The 21052-nt window shown below is 41.4% G+C and overlaps 1 protein-coding gene across 1 annotated transcript in view; it reads left to right on the forward strand.

Moving 5' to 3' along the window:
- Nucleotides 1-321: 321 nt before the first annotated feature.
- LOC138354346 (salivary glue protein Sgs-3-like) overlaps nt 322-21052 on the forward strand; it is an 85911-nt gene continuing 65180 nt past the window's right edge. Inside the window, exons 1-2 of the mRNA XM_069308505.1 lie at nt 322-340; nt 1503-1901. Of these exons, the coding sequence (XP_069164606.1) occupies nt 322-340; nt 1503-1901 (418 nt within the window). The remainder of the gene's footprint in view (nt 341-1502; nt 1902-21052) is intronic.

The raw sequence follows: 21052 nt of genomic DNA on the forward strand, positions 1-21052 counted from the left end.
TACCCCTGCACCGCCAGCAGGTGGCCGTCACCTGCAGTAGGCACCCATCACCTGAACCCGATCAACAGTATCGGAAACTGACTATTCTAGACACCGTCGCCTCCTCACAATAGCCACTCAACTCACTCACTAATTTTCTATTTGAACACTGTAATCTGATGGCCTGGCGTGGAGCTGTCACCATTTGTTCCCTAATGGTTGTGACTCCTGTCGTGTGGTGCTGTAGTGAGCATTGTTGCTGTAGTTTTACATTTAGCTACTCACAACAAAGTATCCATGTAGCACGGGCTATGGTGATCCCGTAAACAGAGCATTGTAACGATGGGGGTGCTTAAATACAGTAGGTTTGTTAGGTCATAAAAGTATTTGTGTGTACGTCTGATACCATACTACTTGTGTAAAGGAGGAAATGTATATGTTTATCTCTCAGAATGTTTGGTAATATGTTTATTGTTTGTGATGTGTGTCTATGTATGTATTAACACGATGTACTGAACGGGGTGAGAATAGCTTGAGCTACCTCATCCCTTTGTGTGTATTTTACCTCAATAAATTTATTTCAATTTCAATTTCAAAATACAGTAGGTGCCTGTTGTTGTAGTGTGGTGCTGTAGTGGGTCTGGAGATTAGGCCTGATATGGTTGTTTTGCTATAATCGTTAAGTTTTGTGAACTGGTCATTGAGGTTCTTGTTTTAAGTAGAAGAGCAGACTCAGAAGAGTTAAGTGACAAGCAGAGAAGATGGACGATGTTTAAGATGTTAATTTATATTCATCTCAAGATGCAAGACTTCTATATATATCTGAAGTTGCAAGACATATATATATATATATATATATATATATATATATATATATATATATATATATATATATATATATATATATATATATATATATATATATGATTATATTTTGGTAGCAGTCTTTCATGTAAACATATGTTGTTGACTATGACCGAAAGGGTAAAATTAATGATTTCTCATGTTTTTCTTCACTGTCGAGGGAAATTGAAAAATTAACTCCCCAAAGTTCATTTTCCCAATTTACTTCCTTTGCAATCCTCTATAAACCTTTTGCAATCCCAAGGACGCTTGCCTCCTATACACATCCGACGAACACGTGGTATTATACACATCTGACGCACACCAGGTATTAATATACATCTGAAAAATGCATAATGTTACATAGATCTACATCGTTTGTGTGTGTAATTTTGAAACAAAATTCTCACGTAGAGTTAAGAGAACTTGTTTTGACTGACTGCGTACGCAGCGCGTAAGTACGCAATCACGTAAGGGGCAGCAGAAGAAGTAGCAGACAGACAAGGTGCCAAAATTGGTATCATAGAGACAAAACCATTTTCAATAAGAGTTAGAGACATTGCCAAAGATAGCATTTCAGCATCAGTAGGAAGAGCTTATAGCCAACAGCAGTGAACAAAGCCATTGTGAAGGGCCCAACAGGAACAACGGTGGGTGAACAAGAGCCTTAAATCCAACAGGAGCGAGGCAACAGGAGCTAAAGGGGGCAGGCGCAACAGAAACACAGGTCCAGCAGCAGCATCAGCAGCAGCATCAGCAGGAGTGGGACGATGACTACAGCAGAAGCAGCAGCAAGTACAGCATCTACAGTAACATCATCAGTAGTAGAAGCAGCATTGCTGTTAGGTCAGCTGTAGCAGAGGCCGGGTTGACAGCAGCAGCAGCAGCAGCAGCAGCAACAGGAACGTCGGTGATGTCGCCAAGAGCACTTGAAGATCTGTCGGAAACAGCACCAACAGAAAACAGCACGCTTAAAAGCAACAGAAACAAAAGGAAACGAGTCGATACCAACAGCAGCAACAGGGGGAGGAAGCTGAACACCAATAGAAATATCGATACTAACAGGAATACCAACGGGAGTTGGCCACAAACGGTATTAAACAGAACTAGACAACGGTATTAAACAGAACTGGACAACGGTAATAAGAAGAACTAGACAACGGTATTAAACAGAACTGGACAACGGTAATAAGAAGAACCAGACAACGGTACCAACGGCATCAAACGCAATACACAAAGTATTCAAAGTATCAACAGATAGTTTTGTCCAAATTAGGCCTAAGTCCAAGCCTAAGTCATCGCATTACAGACAAAAAGGATTTGAGGCATCTGATCAACCTATTTTTAAATGCATATATGACTTTTTTTTATTAAGGCATACGTTCAACCTATTTTTAAATTTATATATACAATTCCTTTATTGAGACACATGTGTAATTGATTTTTAAAATGTATATATGATTTATTTTTTATAGAGGCATATGTTCAATCTATTATTAAATACATATACAATTTATTCCTTTCTTGAGGCATATAACATATTTTTTAAATATATAAATTAGTTATTTCTTTATGCATCTTCTAGTAATCTATTTCTTGTGTGTTACCAATGACTTAAGATAGAATATCTAGCTAAATTGGACTCCAATTATCTGTTTAAGATTTAATAATTCTTGCTGCGTGCCTTGGTCGATTACATAATTATTTAAACAATTTTCTGAATCGTATGATTATCAATCATTTAAATTCATTTCAATGTAACTTGTCTCTTAATCTTCGCCTTCCAAGACACATATTTCCCCCCACGTGGTCGTATGTATGCCATACATGTATTATGATATACACCGTTGTATGCCAATGCAAATATGTTATTTAACTATAATCTTATCTAATCATATTTAACTCCTAAGACTAACTCCTAAGAATATATTTATATTCTTGTTGAACTCCTAAGACTCCTAAGCCTCCATTATCATGTATAAAGATGCTTAAATGTCTCTTATTATTCTTAAGATGTATATATGTAAATTTTCACTCATACTTTTCAGCATAAGATTTTGCAATTCCCCAAAGAGGGGAAATTCATTTTGTTATATTTAACTCAAGGACGATGGTAATTACTAATTGGAGAACTTAGAGGTGGACATCTTATGTCTCACTCCAACTACTGAGATAGTTTGCAAGATGTTGAGTCCTCAAAGTGTCGAACTAGTGAACGGAACAACGAAATCGTTGTAAGGTCGCTCTTTATCTCACAGTGATCTAGAAAGTCATTTACCTAAGGGGCAAGTCGAATGCAACTTGCCTAAGGGGCAAGTCGGATGCAACTTTCCTAAGGGGCAAATCGAATGCCATTTGCCTAAGGGGCAAATCGAATGCCATTTGCCTAAGGGGCAAATCGGATGCAACTTTCCTAAGGGGCAAATCGATTGCCACTTGCCTAAGGGGCAAGTCGGATGCAACTTTCCTAAGGGGCAAATCGAATGCCACTTACCTAAGGGGGACAAACTGATAAAGACATACGCATTTGTTCACAAATATCGGTGTTTAAAGTTCCGTAAGGTATTTCCCACGTATCGAACATTACAGTTCGAATATTTCAAACGACACACAACACTAGATCTGAGGTTAAAAGGTAAAAGTTCTCTAATGAACAAATCCACAAGGGCCGTGACGAGGATTCGAACCTGCGTCCGAGAGCATCCCAGACGCTGTCTTAATCGGCTGAGCTTAATCGATCACGCTATAGTGATTTCTGTGTGTAAAGGTTCTCTAAATTTGAAATAGTTTCCAATAGTGTAGTTGCAAGTGAAAAAGTGTAAACTACTTTGTGGATAAAAGTGTCTTAGAATATTACCAAATTTTCCTTTTAAATGTAATTGGTACCCAAAAAAATTGATACCCAAAAAATTGGTACCCAAAAAAGTGGTACCTCCAGAAATTGGTACCCAAAAAAAGTGGTACCTCCAAAAATTGGTACCCAAAAGTGGTACCTCCAAAAATTGGTACCCAAAAAAGTGGTACCTCCAGAAATTGGTACCCAAAACAGTGGTACCTCCAAAAATTGGTACCCAAAAAAGTGGTACCTCCAAAAATTGGTACCCAAAAAAGTGGTACCTCCAGAAATTGGTACCCAAAAAAGTGGTACCTCCAGAAATTGGTACCCAAAAAAGTGGTACCTCCAAAAATTGGTACCCAAAAAATGGAAATTTGATATAATGCTAATGTGAATTTTTTTTTATAATGCTGGCATAATATTCCCACAATCTCTTAGGATTGTAGAAACTTCCACAATAGATTGCAATTTAGTATATAAGAATTTCTCCAGAATTCTATAAACTAATTTGATAGGAAAATTACTTGAAACAAAAAAATAAATCATGCAAGAACTAAACTTTAATACCTAATCATTTATAACCCGAACAGAGATTAAAAGTTCCATTTAATAAAATTTGAATTGTATTTACTTTATATAGCTTAGGAGGAAAACTAAGATAAGTAAAGCTAATCCTGTGGTTGTAGGATTAAGTAAAAAAAATTACACCTGCATTAATGCAAATTATTGCATTTTCTTGATGCAATAATACAAATTATTGCATCAAGAAAATATATTGTAGAATTTTCTTAAATTTCATTGAAGAAAAGGACCCATCTACTTAACAATGATAACAGCAGGCATGACCTCGTGGAAGATTTCGAAATACACACACACACACACACACACACACACACACACACACACACACACACACACACACACACACACACACAAATTAGCATAAGATTAAGCCCAAGCTGCACACATTGCTAACCCCCCATCAATTTAATTAAAAAATTTACCACCTAAAGGAAACAAAATAAACAGAATCCGATGTTGCAATCTCTTAAAACACCTTTTTGCTTCCTGTTGAAACAGGAATTAAAAAAAAAAAATAAAACAGGAAATAAACAGGGAAACCCAAATTTCACGATTAATCTCGAGGAAAAATATATATCAGGTGAAAAGTTTCTTCAAGTTCCCAAGTTCCTTGTGGACAAGGAACCTCCACACTCGCTTTAACTAGTGAGTTAACTTAATAATATCTTAATAGTAACTTAAGATTTCTTTAACTTGAAGAACCCGAATTTCTTAGGTTGGGAGTCTTGATTTGTGTTTGCAATTTAGTATATAAGAATTTCTTCAGAATTCTATAAACTAATTTGATAGGAAAATTACTTGCCTCTCGCGAAGCTAAATTCTCGCGAAGCTATTCTCGCGAAGCTAAAATTCTCGCGAAGCTAAAATTACTTGCCTCTCGCGAAGCTAAATTTTAACAATATCATTTTCTTGGTAGGGTTTAAAAATGACATTGGTAAATGTATGTGATATTGTAATGTCTAGCCAGAGTATTAGACCCCCAAGGGGTGCTATCTTGAGGTTATCTTGAGATGATTTCGGGGCTTTTTAGTGTCCCCGCGGCCCGGTCCTCGACCAGGCCTCCACCCCCAGGAAGCAGCCCGTGACAGCTGACTAACACCCAGGTACCTATTTTACTGCTAGGTAACAGGGGCATAGGGTGAAAGAAACTCTGCCCATTGTTTCTCGCCGGCGCCTGGGATCGAACCCAGGACCACAGGATCACAAGCCCAGCGTGCTGTCCGCTCGGCCGACCGGCTCCCTACCGTACACAAGTATAAAATGGCGGCGGAGATAAAAAAAAAAGGGGTCACCGTTAACAGTAATGGCAACAGCGCTGCCAGCAGCAATATCACCGCCTCGCAACAGTAGCTTTAACATGAACAGTAACAACAACGGTAGGTGTATCGAAGCAGCAACGGTAGCCTGGTCACTGTTGATAGTAACAGGAGCACCAACGGTGTCACTATCGATGATTTCTGTTAGCACCAAAAATCACTCACGGGAGGGACTTCTGTTAGCTGTAACAGTCAAACTAACGGAGCCACAGTCAACAGTAATGCCGGAACCAACTTTCACCGTTAACGGTAATATCTGGAGCAGCAGAGACCCCCCCCCACCACTGTAACGGCAGCAGCAACAGTAACATTATCAACAACAGTAGGGCCACCAGTGACCGTAAGAACCAACAGCAGCAGCAACAGAACTTCAGTCAGCTGAAACAGTAGCAACAGAACTTTTATCAGCGGTGATACCATCAACAGGACCCTCTGTCGACGGTAAAAGCAGCAGCAACACCCTCTCTATCAACGGGAAACAACGGCAGCAGAACTTTTAGTCAACGGGACCAACGGTAGCAGGACCTCCTGTTATCGACGGAAGCAACAGAAGAAAGCAAGTATCAGCTTTTAGCAGAAACAGGAACAAAACTAAGTCATCAGCTAAGAAACAGGAATGCAACTAGAGAGCAACAGACACATTTCAAACAGAACAACAGATACAGCAGAAAAGCGTTGATGTATCAGAATACAGCAACACTATGCCTATACATCAACACTATAGGCACAGCAACATAGGCTCTGACGCAGCATAGCTGTTGAATTCCTAAAACACAGACACGGCTGTAGAATTCAAGAAACAGAGATATTGCAACAGAATCCAAGAAAACAGAGACACAGCTACACCATATAGCTATATAAATTCTTATAGCTATATGAGATATAGCTAACACAATTTTTGAAGCTAAAATTATGCATTAATATCTGCATTTTCTGTAATTCTGCTGCTAAATCTATATTTTTTTGCCAAGCTATATCTCAGTTTTTTTTGGGGGGGGGAATTCCAGAAGTTCAAGAAGCTCAAGATATAGCTGCGTAATTCGTAGATATAGCTGCGTAATTCGAAGATATAGCTGCGTAATTCGAAGATATAGCTGCATAATTCGAAGATATAGCTGCGTAAATCGAAGATATAGCTGCGTAAATCGAAGATATAGCTGCATAATTCGAAGATATAGCTGCGCAATTCGAAGATATAGCTGCATAATTCGTAGATATAGCTGCATAATTCGAAGATATAGCTGCGTAATTCGAAGATATAGCTGCATAATTCGAAGGTATAGCTGCGTAATTCGAAGATATAGCTGCATAATTCGAAGATATAGCTGCGCAATTCGAAGATATAGCTGCGTAATTCGAAGGTATAGCTGCGTAATTCGAAGATATAGCTGCGCAATTCGAAGATATAGCTGCATAATTCGAAGATATAGCTGCGCAATTCAAAGATATAGCTGCGTAATTCGAAGGTATAGCTGCGTAATTCGAAGATATAGCTGCGTAATTCGAAGATATAGCTGCGTAATTCGAAGATATAGCTGCTTAATTCCAGAGAACAATGATATACTGTCGATATCCATACCACACACACATATATATATATATATATATATATATATATATATATAGCTTCAGCATTCTTGGAAGCATATAACTCCGGAATCTCAGTTATATTTATGCTTACCAGGATAAGAGATAAGCAACAGAATTTCAAGATATCACAAACAAAAATGCAGAATTTCCCCCCAAAAAACAGAAGTTCAAGTTCGTTTATTGAGACAAGAAATAAATACATCTCAAAGGGATAGAGTAGCTTAGTCTATTTCTAACCCCCTAAAAAAAAAAACAGCTTCAAAATTTTAGAAAAATTTAGATAAACTAAATTACATAATCATATGAGTATAAACTGAGTATAAACTCAGCTATAGCTGCAAAAATAAACACAGATGAGTTGGCTTGCGATCGGATTAGCGAATCTGATCTCAAGATTAGCTCTAATCTCAAGCCAACACAGTGCCTTGAACATAAGAACAAAGGCAACTGCAGAAGGCCTATTGGCCCATACGAGGCAGCTCCTATTTATAACCACCCAATCCCACTCATATACTTGTCCAACCCGCGCTTGAAACAATCGAGGGACCCCACCTCCAGCACGTTACGCGGTAATTGGTTCCACAAGTTGAGATCAACTAAGATCAAGATCAGTCACTCTAACCACTGCTAAAAGAATGCTGAGAGCAACATTGCAAAAATATTACAAGTGTATTATCAGCAACAATTCAATACTTTCGGTGGTGTTAAGAGCAAAAGGGAGATGAAATAACACAAAAAATCAATCGTAGAAACCCACAAAAGCAACAGCTATAGCAGCAACAGTAGCAGCAGCAGCAGCAGCAACAGTAGCAGCTATAGCAGCAACAGTAGCAGCAGCAGCAACAGTAGCAGCAGCAGCAGCAACAGCAACAGTAGCAGCTATAGCAGCAACAGTAGCAGCAGCAGCAGCAACAGTAGCAGCAGCAGCAGCAACAGTAGCAGCAGCAGCAGCAACAGTAGCACCACCAGCAGCAGCAGCAGTAACAGCAGCACCACCAGCAGCAGCAACAGTAACAGCAGCACCACCAGCAGCAACAGCAGCAGCAGCAGCAGCAGCACCACCACCAGCAGCAGCAGCAGCAGCAACAGCACCACCACCAGCACCAGCAGCAGCAGCAGCAACAGCAGCAGCAGCAGTAGCAGCAGCACCACCACCACCACCAGCACCAGCAGCAGCAGCAACAGTAGCAACAACAGCAGCAACAGCAGCAACAGTAACAGCAGCACCACCAGCAGCAGCAGCAACAGTAGCAACAACAGCAGCAACAGTAGCAGCAGCAGCAGCAACAACAGTAGCAGCAGCAGCAGCAACAGTAGCAGTAGCAGCAGCAGCAACAGCACCAGCAACAGCAGCACCACCAGCAGCAGCAACAGTAACAGCAGCACCACCACCAGCAGCAGCAGCAGCAGCAGCAACAGCAGCACCACCAGCAGCAGCAACAGTAACAGCAGCACCACCACCAGCAGCAGCAGCAGCAGCAGTAGTAGCAGCACCACCACCAGCAACAGCAACAGCACCAGCAGCAACAGTAGCAACAACAGCAGCAACAGTAGCAGCAAAGAAGATGGAGGAACAGAGAAGACACCGCTAACAAAAGGAACAGCAAAGAATGAAGGCAACAGAATAAGGATGAAAGAGAGAAAGATGAAGAGAACCGTAGAAGGACCACGGAGGAATGACACTAAAACAGACACACTAAAACAGATTACCAAACGAAAGAAGGCGACGACAAAAGTCGGATAAAAGAATGGAAATCGGAAGCAAAAAGGAGAAAAATCTCTTCACCAAGGCGAAGGACCGGGCCGCGGGGACGCCAAGCCCCGAAATCATCTCAAGAAGACTAAAAACAGAAAGCCAAAAAGGCCTTATTACTGTGTCTAATTATTTTCCTTCAAGTAGAGAACGATTCCACTCGTTCAAATATATTATTTCAAAACCCAATTTCGATTGAAATATAAGAACAATTCCAAAATATATTTTGACTCGAGAAAATATATTCGTTTCTTACAGATTTGGGAAGGATTAAAAAAAATAGGAAAATGGAGAAAAAACACAGTTTAATTATGTGTCATTTTGAATTGTTATATAGCTAACGATATGTAAATTTTGTCGCCCTATTTCGCCTATTTTGGTCTGAAGCAGCGACCGAGTGGGGGGTGGGGAGTGGGGGGGGGGGGAAGCACAGACTTTTCAATGACAAATTTTCAGCGTGAACTTTCGAATAATTTTTCCCAGACGCTTATAATTTGGAAGAAAAAAATATGTATCGTAAAATATGTAAATTAGGGGGAAAAATATTAAATCGTGTTAGAATTTATATTGAAAATATTAAATCGTGTTAGAATTTATATTGAAAATATTAAATCGTGTTAGAATTTATATTGAAAATATTAAATCGTGTTAGAATTTATATTGAAAATATTAAATCGTGTTAGAATTTATATTGAAAATATTAAATCGTGTTAGAATTTATATTGAAAATATTAAATCGTGTTAGAATTTATATTGAAAATATTAAATCGTGTTAGAATTTATATTGAAAATATTAAATCGTGTTAGAATTTATATTGAAAATATTAAATCGTGTTAGAATTTATATTGAAAATATTAAATCGTGTTAGAATTTATATTGAAAATATTAAATCGTGTTAGAATTTATATTGAAAATATTAAATCGTGTTAGAATTTATATTGAAAATATTAAATCGTGTTAGAATTTATATTGAAAATATTAAATCGACATAGAATTTACAAATAAAGAGATAAATAAAAATAATTTATATAACAAACTGTATGTTTTTTTTATGTATAATTTTGGATCTCTATATCTACAAGCTCTTTTCACCAGAACTACGTTTTTCATGTATATGAATATCCCATATTTATATATTTATATATACATATGTGTATAAATCACGAAAATTAACAGGTGATGAAAAATGTCATATATATATATACATATATATATATGACAGTGTCAAACCTCGAAGGAAGAATTGAAACAGTAATTTCCTTAAGTACTTTCGTATATTAATATTCCTTCTGAAGATGTATTAATATTCGAAAGTACTTAAGGAAATGCCTGTTTCAATTCTTCCTTCGAGGTTTGACACTGTCATATATATATATATATATATATATATATATATATATATATATATATATATATATATATATATATATATATATATATGTATTTTACCAAATCACCTCATTCTTTGGGGCACACGTGAGGAACACAAATGCGAACAAGCCTGAATGGTCCCCAGGACAATATGCAACTGAAAACTCACACCCCAGAAGTGACTCGAACCCATACTCCCAGGAGCAACGCAACTGGTATGTACAAGACGCCTTAATCCACTTGACCATCACGACCGGACATAATGAGGTGATAGCCTAAGCTATTTGAAGTGGATTAAGGCGTGAAGTGGATTAAGGCGTCTTGTACATACCAGTTGCGTTGCTCCTGGGAGTATGGGTTCGAGTCACTTCTGGGGTGTGAGTTTTCAGTTGCATATTGTCCTAGGGACCATTCAGGCTTGTTCGCATATATATGTATATATATTTTTGCATATATGTCAGTGCATGGATGTATCTGGGGTGTATGCACTAAATACAAAAATAAATAGAAAACAATGGCCAATTAATACAGTGTCTGTACAATCATACGTAAGAACATAAGAACAAAAGAACAAAGGTAACTGCTCAAGGCCTATTGGCCCATACGAGGCAGCTCCTATCTATAACCACCCAATCCCACTCATATACATGTCCAAGATGTATGCAGCACAGTATTATACTGCTATACAAATTGTGTAATTTGCAGATTTCGTTATGTATCATATACACATTTACTTTCAAGACCTTGATATTCCCGTTCAGTAAGCCTATTTCTTCCTCTTTATCTCGTAATAATAATTTCATTAAGTAAGCCTATTTTCCTTCCTCGTTACAAAGTGTACATTCTGTAGGCGTAGTCTTTCCCTGGCGTTTCCTCCTGTTGTAAAGTCTTAATGTTGTCGACGATGAGTCACAATAACGGGGCTGAACATAAGAATGAATCGACTTGAGAATGGTTCAGGACGGACCGAAACGTCGTCGTCCCTTCACTTTCTAGTGTGTGGTTTCGTCAACATACTTCATACAAGTCACACACACGAGCCGGTCGGCCGAGCGGACAGCACACAATACGTGTGATCCTGTGGTCCTGGGTTCGATCCCGGGCGCCGGCGGGAAACAATGGGCAGAGTTTCTTTCACCCTGATGCACGTGTTACCTAGCAGTAAAACAGGTACCTGGGTATTAGTCAGGTGTCACGGGCTGCTTCCTGAGGGGTGGAGGCCTGGTCGAGGACCGGGCCGCGGGGACACTAAAGCCCCGAAATCATCTCAAGATAACCTCAAGATAACGACTTAATAACGGTCCAGGACGGACCGAAAAGTCGTCGCTACTCCAATCTCTGAGTTGTGGTTTGGTCAACTTTCTGTTGTCCTTTCAAACTTCTTGCTGTGAAGTGAGTCCATTCTTCAGGTCAACCAGACTGTTGATACACATCCGGCAGCCGGACGCACTCTTTTGTACTTGCTGAAAGTCTAAATAAGACTTAAGACGTGTTCAAGATCTAGATGATGACTCATGACGTGTTCAACGTCTGAATGACGCCTCACGACGTGTTGAACGTCTGAATGATGACTCATGACGTGTTGAACGTCTGAATGATGACTCATGACGTGTTCAACGTCTGAATGACGCCTCACGACGTGTTGAACGTCTGAATGATGACTCATGACGTGTTCAACGTCTGAATGACGCCTCACCACGTCTTCAACGTCTTAATATGCAACAAGGCTCGTTCCTGTACTAAAGGCTTTGGGTTACTATGAAAGACTGAGGGAACAGGACATAGGGGAGGGTGTGGGGGTGGGGGGAGGCCATAATACCGTCATCCGAGCTTGGATGACGTCCAACAGGCTGCAGGAATGGTCTAGCAGGTGGCTCCTAGAGTTCAATCCTAACAAGTGCAAGTAATAGCGCTGGCTGCCCCAGAGATGTGAGTAGAGATGGCCCCATCACCCGAGTAGGGAAGGGGGCATCACACACACACACACACACACACACACACACACACACACACACACACACACACACACACACACACACACACACACACACACACACACACAGTGTTTGCTGCGCCCTCTGGCGTGCGCCGGCAGCCATGCCATTATAAGATAAGAATCACTCAGCAACACACAAGACATGTGTGTGTGTTCCAATTCACTACCAACAGCGGATTACAAAGATTATATTAACTCGCCTTATGTGGACATCCGGTGTACTGCCCCATCCTGCCCAGTGGCAATATTTGTTTTTGTTACATATCAATACGTTAATGTCTCATAGCAAAAACAAAAAATATTAAGAGCATGGATGTTCGAAAATAGGATTTTTTGTTTGTAATTCACTCGACGTGTTCCCGGAAATAGGCTGAGGGGGGTTCGATCATGGAGTAATCTCCCGATATGCATGTTGTTATAGATTCAGCTACTTAGAACAAAAGTTGTAAAGTAGCACGGGTTATGGCGAGCCCGTAGTGGATTTACCTGGCACAGGAGCGGGGCTGCAGATTCCTGTCCGGGGAGTTTTCCCTGGCGTTAGTGGGAGTGCCACAGGGGCCAGCCTCTGGACCACTTTTGTTCTTGATTTACACATAGGTACATCATAGGTACATCATAGGTACATCATAGGTACGTCATAGGTACATAGTTACGTCATAGGTACATAGGTACGTCATAGGTACGTCATAGGTACATAGGTACGTCATAGGTACATAGGGACGTCATAGGTACATAGGTACATAGGTACGTCATAGGTACAAAAATAAGAACTTACTGATGGCACTAAACTGGGCAGTACATCTCCACCGGTACCAGACCGACAGGTCTTGCGAGGCGACTTAAGCACCTTAGTTAACTTCAATTAGTCAAAGTTGAGTTTTAATGCTAGAAGTCAAAGATTCAAAGCCAAGGAAACTAGGAAAAAAATGCTCATTAAGGTATCTGTATCAATTATTAAGATATTTAATAATTAACTTCATTAAGTTAATCATTAAAGCTTCGTTAAGATATTGGAAATTAACTCTGAAGCGGAGATTGTTATCCTGGCTCACTACCTTGAGGTGCTACTACAGGTAATAATTACCACTACAGGTAATTACCACATCCTGTGGTGGACTCCTTCGTCAGCAGTTCAGATCATCTTCGAGAATGGGTTCAGAGAGACTTAAATAATTCCAAGACTTGGTACCACTTCTAATAAAAGATGTTTACAAGAATTAAAAATATTCAGTATTTAAATTTAAAAATTTTGCCCAGAGGGGCGAGTTTATTGGGCAGCGCCACTTATCTTGTGAGCATTATTACACACAGAAATCACAATAGCGTGATGCATCAAGTGAACAAATCCACAAGGGCCGTGATGAGGATTCGAACCTGCGTCCGAGAGCATCCCAGACGCTGCCTTAATGGACTGAGCTATGTCGTAGAGCTTTGTCCATGTCGTAGCTCAGTCGATTAAAGGCAGTGTCTGGGATGCTCTCGGACGCAGGTTCGAATCCTCGTCACGGCCCTTGTGGATTTGTTTATTCAGTATTGTCCTGCTGGTCTCTTGTCCACTGGCCAGTTAGTCCACTGCCCGCATTACCATCACCTTACACTTGCTGGCGTTTAAATCTAATAACCATCTTGGGACCTAATCTGGAGCTTATCCACGTTTTCTTGGAGTATTTTGCAATTTTCATCAGCCGTTGCAGGAGCCATTCTTCCGTTCTCTAGATATAAGGGAAGACTTGTGGTAGACCTTGAAGCCCCACACCAGAAGAGAGAGACAGGGGTCGTGACCAGAGAGCTGTTGCTGTTGCTACTGTTGCTGCTGCTGCTGTTTCTGTCCTGCTGCTACTCTTGGTACTACCGCTGCTGTTGTTGGTCCTGCTACTGTTGCTGCTGCTTCTGCTAGTAATACTCGCTGCTGCTGCTGCTGCTACTGCTGTTGCTCTTGCTGCTGCTGCTTCCTGCAGCTGCTGCAGGTTCAAACACACCTCGTCCCTAAACAAGCACATCCCGGTTTTTGTTCCCAGCTCGCCTCAATTAAGTCGTCGAGCTTAACAGGTAGTTCGTACCATCTGGTATCAAATTGCCATCTCAGGAGGTCTCGCGGTCAGTGTCAGTCGCCTGTGGTGGTTGATCAAGTGGTTTTGAGGTGTTGATGAATTACTCACAGTCTGGGTGAGTAATTACACACACACACACACACACACACACACACACACACACACACACACACACACACACACACACACACACACACACACACACACTGGCTGGGAGGATATCTTGTTGTGTATTGAGCTCATACCACAGAGGAAGGTTAGGTTAGGTTAGGTTAGGTTAGGTTAGGTTAGGTTAGGTTAGGCATCTTGCTGTGTACTAAGCTCATAGGACAGGGGCGGACATCTTGTTGTGTAGTAAGCTCAGAGGACAGGAAGTCTGATAACTAGACACCGTGGAAGACTGTGTGTACTCACCTATATGTACTCACCTATATGTGCTTGCAGGATCGAGCATTGACTCTTGGGTCCCGCCTTTCTAGCTATCGGTTGTTTACAGCAATGACTCCTGTCCCATTTCCCTATCATACCTAGTTTTAAAAGTATGAATAGTATTTGCTTCCACAACCTGTTCCCCAAGTGCATTCCATTTTTCTACTACTCTCACGCTAAAAGAAAACTTCCTAACATCTCTGTGACTCATCTGAGTTTCCAGTTTCCACCCATGTCCCCTCGTTCTGTTATTATTACGTGTGAACATTTCATCTATTTCCACTTTGTCAATTCCCCTGAGTATTTTATATGTCCCTATCATATCTCCTCTCTCCCTTCTTTTCTCTAGTGTCGTAAGGTTCAGTTCCTTCAGCCGCTCTTCATATCCCATCCCTCGTAGCTCTGGGACAAGCCTCGTCGCAAACCTCTGAACCTTCTCCAGTTTCTTTATGTGTTTCTTCAGGTGGGGGCTCCATGATGGCGCGGCATACTCTAAGACGGGTCTCACGTAGGCAGTGTAAAGCGCCCTAAAAGCTTCCTCATTTAGGTTTCTGAATGAAGTTCTAATTTTCGCCAGTGTAGAGTACGCTGCTGTCGTTATCCTATTTATATGTGCCTCAGGAGTTAGATTAGGTGTCACATCCACTCCCAGGTCTCTTTCTCGAATCGTTACAGGTAGGCTGTTCCCCTTCATTGTGTACTGTCCCTTTGGTCTCCTGTCACCTGATCCCATTTCCATAACTTTACATTTACTGGTGTTAAACTCCAGTAGCCATTTCCCTGACCATCTCTGCAGCCTGTTTAAGTCCTCTTGGAGGATCCTACAATCCTCGTCTGTCACAACTCTTCTCATTAATTTTGCGTCATCTGCAAACATTGACATGTATGATTCCACTCCTGTAAACATATCATTTACGTAAATTAGAAAGAGGATTGGTCCCAGCACCGATCCTTGAGGTACTCCACTTGTTACTGTTCGCCAGTCCGACTTTTCGCCCCTTACCATTACCCTCTGGCTCCTTCCTGTTAGGTAGTTCTTCACCCATACTAGGGCCTTTCCGCTTACTCCTGCCTGCCTCTCAAGTTTGTATAGCAGTCTCATGTGCGGTACCGTATCAAAGGCCTTGATACTTGTGTGTGTGTGTGTGTGTGTGTGTGTGTGTGTGTGTGTGTGTGTGTGTGTGTGTGTGTGTGTGTGTGTGTGTGTGTGGTGCAAATGCAAGGACAATGTTGCCACGTGCACCATTACACCATAATCTCACCACCTCAATTCCACCCCAAAAATGTTTTTTTTTTTCATTGATGGCGATGTTCTTGTATTTTTTTTTTCCAAACCTCGGATCGTTTGTTTTTGTTTGGATTTTCTTTGTTTGTTTGTAAGACATGAATTTTCATGTTCATTACATTTATATATATATATATATATATATATATATATATATATATATATATATATATATATATATATATATATATATATATATATATATATATATATAAGACATACACACACAAGACATTTTCGCTATAGTTCAAGGGCCAGATTCACGAAGCAGTTACGGAAGCACTTACGTCCGTATACATCTTTCCTCAATCTTTGACGGCTTTGGTTACATTAATTACACAGTTTACAAGCATGAAAACTTGCCAATCAACTGTTGTTATTGTTATAAACAGCCTCCTGGTGCTTCGGAGCTCATTAACTGTTTAATAATTGTAAACAAAGCCGCCACAAGATTGAGAAAAGATGTACAGGTGTCGTAAGTGCCTTCGTGAATCTGGCCCCAAGATCCTAAGTTCATCCCACTATTAAAATAATAAATCCAGAGAGAGAAATAATCCCAAAATAATCCTTAACTTTGTTCCCGTCAATCAGAGTTATTTTGCCAATCAGAACGATTTTATAATTCACAATATACTTCATTATTGTCGTACATCTTAAGGATGAATTATATATGACCGTGATAATAGAGAATAGTGAATGATATATAAAATCATGAATGATATATACAGTTGCTGATAATGATATAAAACCAGTTTATATTATTATTATTATTATTGATGTAATTAGTTTGTTTGTTATAATTCTTTTACAATTATAGCAAATTGCGTAGACGCAATTTAAGTGTTTTTCCAGACCAGAAATCGGCACATATCAGTTATCTCCCATGGTAAACTGGGGAATGACATCCCCCGTGACTCATCTCCCATGGTAAACTGGTGAATGACACCCCTGTGACTCATCTCCCATGGTAAACTGGTGAATGACACCCCTGTGACTCATCTCCCATGGTAAACTGGGGAATGACATCCCCGTGACTCATCTCCCATGGTAAACTGGGGAATGACATCCCCCGTGACTCATCTCCCATGGTAAACTGATGAATAACATCCCCGTGACTCATCTCCCACGTTAAGATGATGAATAACACAAGATTGAACACCCAGGGTAAGCAAATGAACAAACGCCTCACATTATCCGCCAGAGAGAACAATAAAGAGTTTCGAACATCCGTCAGAATGTTCTTAGCAGTGAACACACACACAAAAAGAACAAATTAGAACATTTTTGTCGTGATGAAGTGGGTCAGTATTGACAGTGGAACGGAAAGCCTTCCTAACTCTCCCCCTATTTCCATAACCCCCCAGTACCTCCCCCTATTTCCATAACCCCCCAGCACCCCCCCTATTTCCATAACCCCCCAGCACCCCCCCTATTTCCATAACCCCCCAGTACCTCCCCCTATTTCCATAACCCCAACACCCCCTCCTATTTCCATAACCCCCCCAGTACCCCTCCCCCCCACAAAAGTTATTCCCTCACCCCACCGCTGAACACCTCTCGTCCCCTTGAGGTGAAGGTAGCGTGAACATTCCCCCAAAGAACAAATAACTGTTCTTGCTGTTGTTAAGAGTTCATTCCCACTCACTTAACCCACTCCGTAAAGAAATGCAACTGTTTTGCCCTAGCCCAAAGCGTCAGAACCTTTGCGCAAAGGGAGCCGGTCGGCCGAGTGGACAGCACGCTGGACTTGTGATCCTGTGGCCCTGGGTTCGATCCCAGGCGCCGGCGAGAAACAATGGGCAGAGTTTCTTTCACCCTATGCCCCTGTTGCCTAGCAGTAAAATAGGTATCTGGGTGTTAGTCAGCTGTCACGGGCTGCTTCCTGGGGGATGGAGACCTGGTCGAGGACCGGGCCGCGGGACACTAAAAAGCCCCGAAATCATGTCAAGATAACCTCAAGATAACCGTCATTTTTACGCTAGGGTAGGAAAAGCGTTGATTTGTTTTTTTTGAGGTGGAGGCTGCCTTATGTGTTGTACACATGGGGGTTTCTTTGTGTCTGTGTGTACCTCGAATACTGCATTTTCACACATCTTTCAGCCGTCTTGGGCTACATATCTCATTCTCAAACTATCCTTCATTCGTCTTGGGCAACATATCTTGTCTCACCCGCCAATTATGATGTGTGCTACTTCCTGTGTGTGTGTGTGTGTGTGTACTCATCTAGTTGTGCTTGCGGGGGTTGAGCTCTGGCTCTTTGGTCCCGCCTCTCAACCGTCAATCAACAGGTGTACAGATTCCTGAGTGTGTGTGTGTGTGTGTGTGTGTTTTAAGTAAAAACAAAACAACAAAAAATTGTTTCCTGTTTACCGTGAACGTTGCAATACTTGCAGAGTTGTGCGGTGATGTTTGTTTGTTCTTCTGCAACACTGCATGACCTCTTAAGGGGGTGATGCGAATGTTTGTTTGTTCTTCCCGCCAAACACACACCGAAACTACGACGTTGGTACAACGTTCGAACAAGTTTTAACACCTCCTAACCAGTTATAACAACCAATATAGCAAGTTGTAACAACGTTCTAATACGTCATAAACACGCTAAGCCAAGATTTAACAACTTATTACAAGTTGTAACAAGCGGAAAATAAAGACAGTTTTAGTTTGTGTTTCCAGGGTTTAGCCTGCACTGTCCCCAGAGATGTGTGGCAAGTGTTAAGTGTGCTCATCCAACCCGTCCTCTTAAAAAGAACGTCACTTTTGGCTGGTATGCGCGATATGGCTAAATTTGGACGTAATTTGAAATGAAATCGACTCACAAAAGTGACGTTCTGTTCCGTTTTCTATTTGAGTCGTCCGCCTTACGCGCAGAGGTTATAAGAGGACACTTTAAATTCACGTTTTTCATAACGTTTTGAAACTTTATGAGAATTTCCTGCCCACCTACCCTATCAGAGGACCCTTAACTTACTGTTGTTGAAAAAAGAAATCCCAAATTTATTTTAATTTTTTTTTCATTTTCAAATTACGTCCAAATTCGGCCATACGGCAAACGGCCAAAAGCGACGTTCTTTTTAAGAGGACAGGTTGGCTCATCAGCTGCCTGCAGTGCTTGAACTAAACAATACACTGTAGCTAACAGTAATCTCTCTCTCTCTGGCTATTTTGTTCACTTTTGCTTAGATTAGGAGAAGTACTGTTTGTTGAAGATGAGAAATGCAGAATGACCTAGGGTCAGGGGCTGTATACTGGTCCTTCAACGGTCCCTGGGGTACTTCTCCTGGGGTACTCTCCCCTGCCTCCACAGGGGTACTCCCCATGCCCTGTACCGTAGTACCACACACACGGTACTACCTGGCTTATATCCTTCGTCGTACAAATGAAGCCTTTCTAGCTTGCCAGGAAGCCTCCCAAACCTCCCCTGGGGGTATATTGGAAGCCTCCGCCACCTTCCCCTGAGACAACCATGGGGCATTTCCCCCTCCATGAGGCAACTGCGTAGTGGCCGCCGTCAGCCGGATACAGCTTCGAAGATCGCCAGGGAGAAGCACCACGGGCCACCATGCAGCCGGCTCCCGCGGGGCTTTGACCGGCTTCGGCGGCCCGGCGCCACCTGTGACGGTACCAAGAGGCACTATGGTGCCACGAGAGACAGTGCCAGAAGAGGAGGAGAGAGAAAAGGAGGAGGAGGAGGGGCAGAAAGAGATAATATTAATATCCAGGTTGAGGACGAATACATTAAATACTCCAAGGTCGCCTCATATTTTAATCCTATTATATTAAATATTTAATCTGTCTCACACTCTCATATATATATATATATATATATATATATATATATATATATATATATATATATATATATATATATGTATATATATATATATATATATATATATATATATATATATGTATATATATATATATATATATATATATATATATATATATATATATATATATATATATATATATATATATATATATATATATATATCCTAGCGTATAATGCAGGTTGAACAAAAGAGCTCAAACAATGTAAACTGCTTTACCCACAAAGCACTTTAGAGAGGACCAACTGTGACAGGTGAGAGACAGGTACTCTCATCAGCAACACAACATGTTATGACGGATATCCGGGCGTAATGCAAATGACTTTTCCCTGAATTTACGCGTTAACTTGGAGGTCCAACCTGTTACGGTAAGCAACACCCCTTTGTAAATGACCTCACAGTACACCCACCGCCCCAATTTACACCCCCAAAGTAGGTTGCTTCCCCGGTAAACAGGTAATAAGTCCTAAATTAAAAAAAACGGGAGCACGACATAAATTAACTTCTTGACGGGAGTAACTTAACTAAAACCCACAATCACTAAACATCCCGCCCTTCGCCGCCATCTCTTCTCCTCTCCTGAGTCCCGTTGACGTGTCAATTCTTTCCTTAACGAGCTGTCGGTCTTCGATAAATTGATCCCTAATCACCAGGAAAACGCTAATTACCAAGACAGGGTAATTGTTACCGCTTGTTTGGGCGTGCCCCAGGGCGCGGCGGCTCTGCGTTGCCGCGTAAAGTCTGGCGCGGCGGCTAGGCGTTCCCGCTCAAACTTTGGCGGGAGCGACCTCAAGGGCGCGGGGGCGGCCGCCAGTGAGATGACCAATTGTCCTGCTGTTTGTACGAGCTCTGCGGAGGCGTGTGGGAGGAAGAGGGAAAACACGAGACGAAAGGTGGGCATGGAGGAGGAGGAGGAGGAGGAGAGGTAGGATAAGTAGTGGTAAGAGGAGGAGGCAGAGGAGGAGGAGGAAGGGGCGGCTTAGATGACGAGGAGGCGAAAGCAGAAGAGCTGGTAGACGAAAGAGTAAGAGCAGATGGTGATGGGAAGGGAGAGGCAAGCAGGAGGAGAGGGAGAGGGAAGGGGGGGGGGGGAAGGAGGAGGAGAAGAAGCACAGGAAGAGGAGTGCATGAAGAGATGATAATGATGAGGGGAGAGGAGGAAGGAATGACGTGGGAGACAGAGATAGGGA

Source organism: Procambarus clarkii, chromosome 62, assembly GCF_040958095.1.
Source record: "Procambarus clarkii isolate CNS0578487 chromosome 62, FALCON_Pclarkii_2.0, whole genome shotgun sequence".
NCBI lineage: Eukaryota > Metazoa > Arthropoda > Malacostraca > Decapoda > Cambaridae > Procambarus > Procambarus clarkii.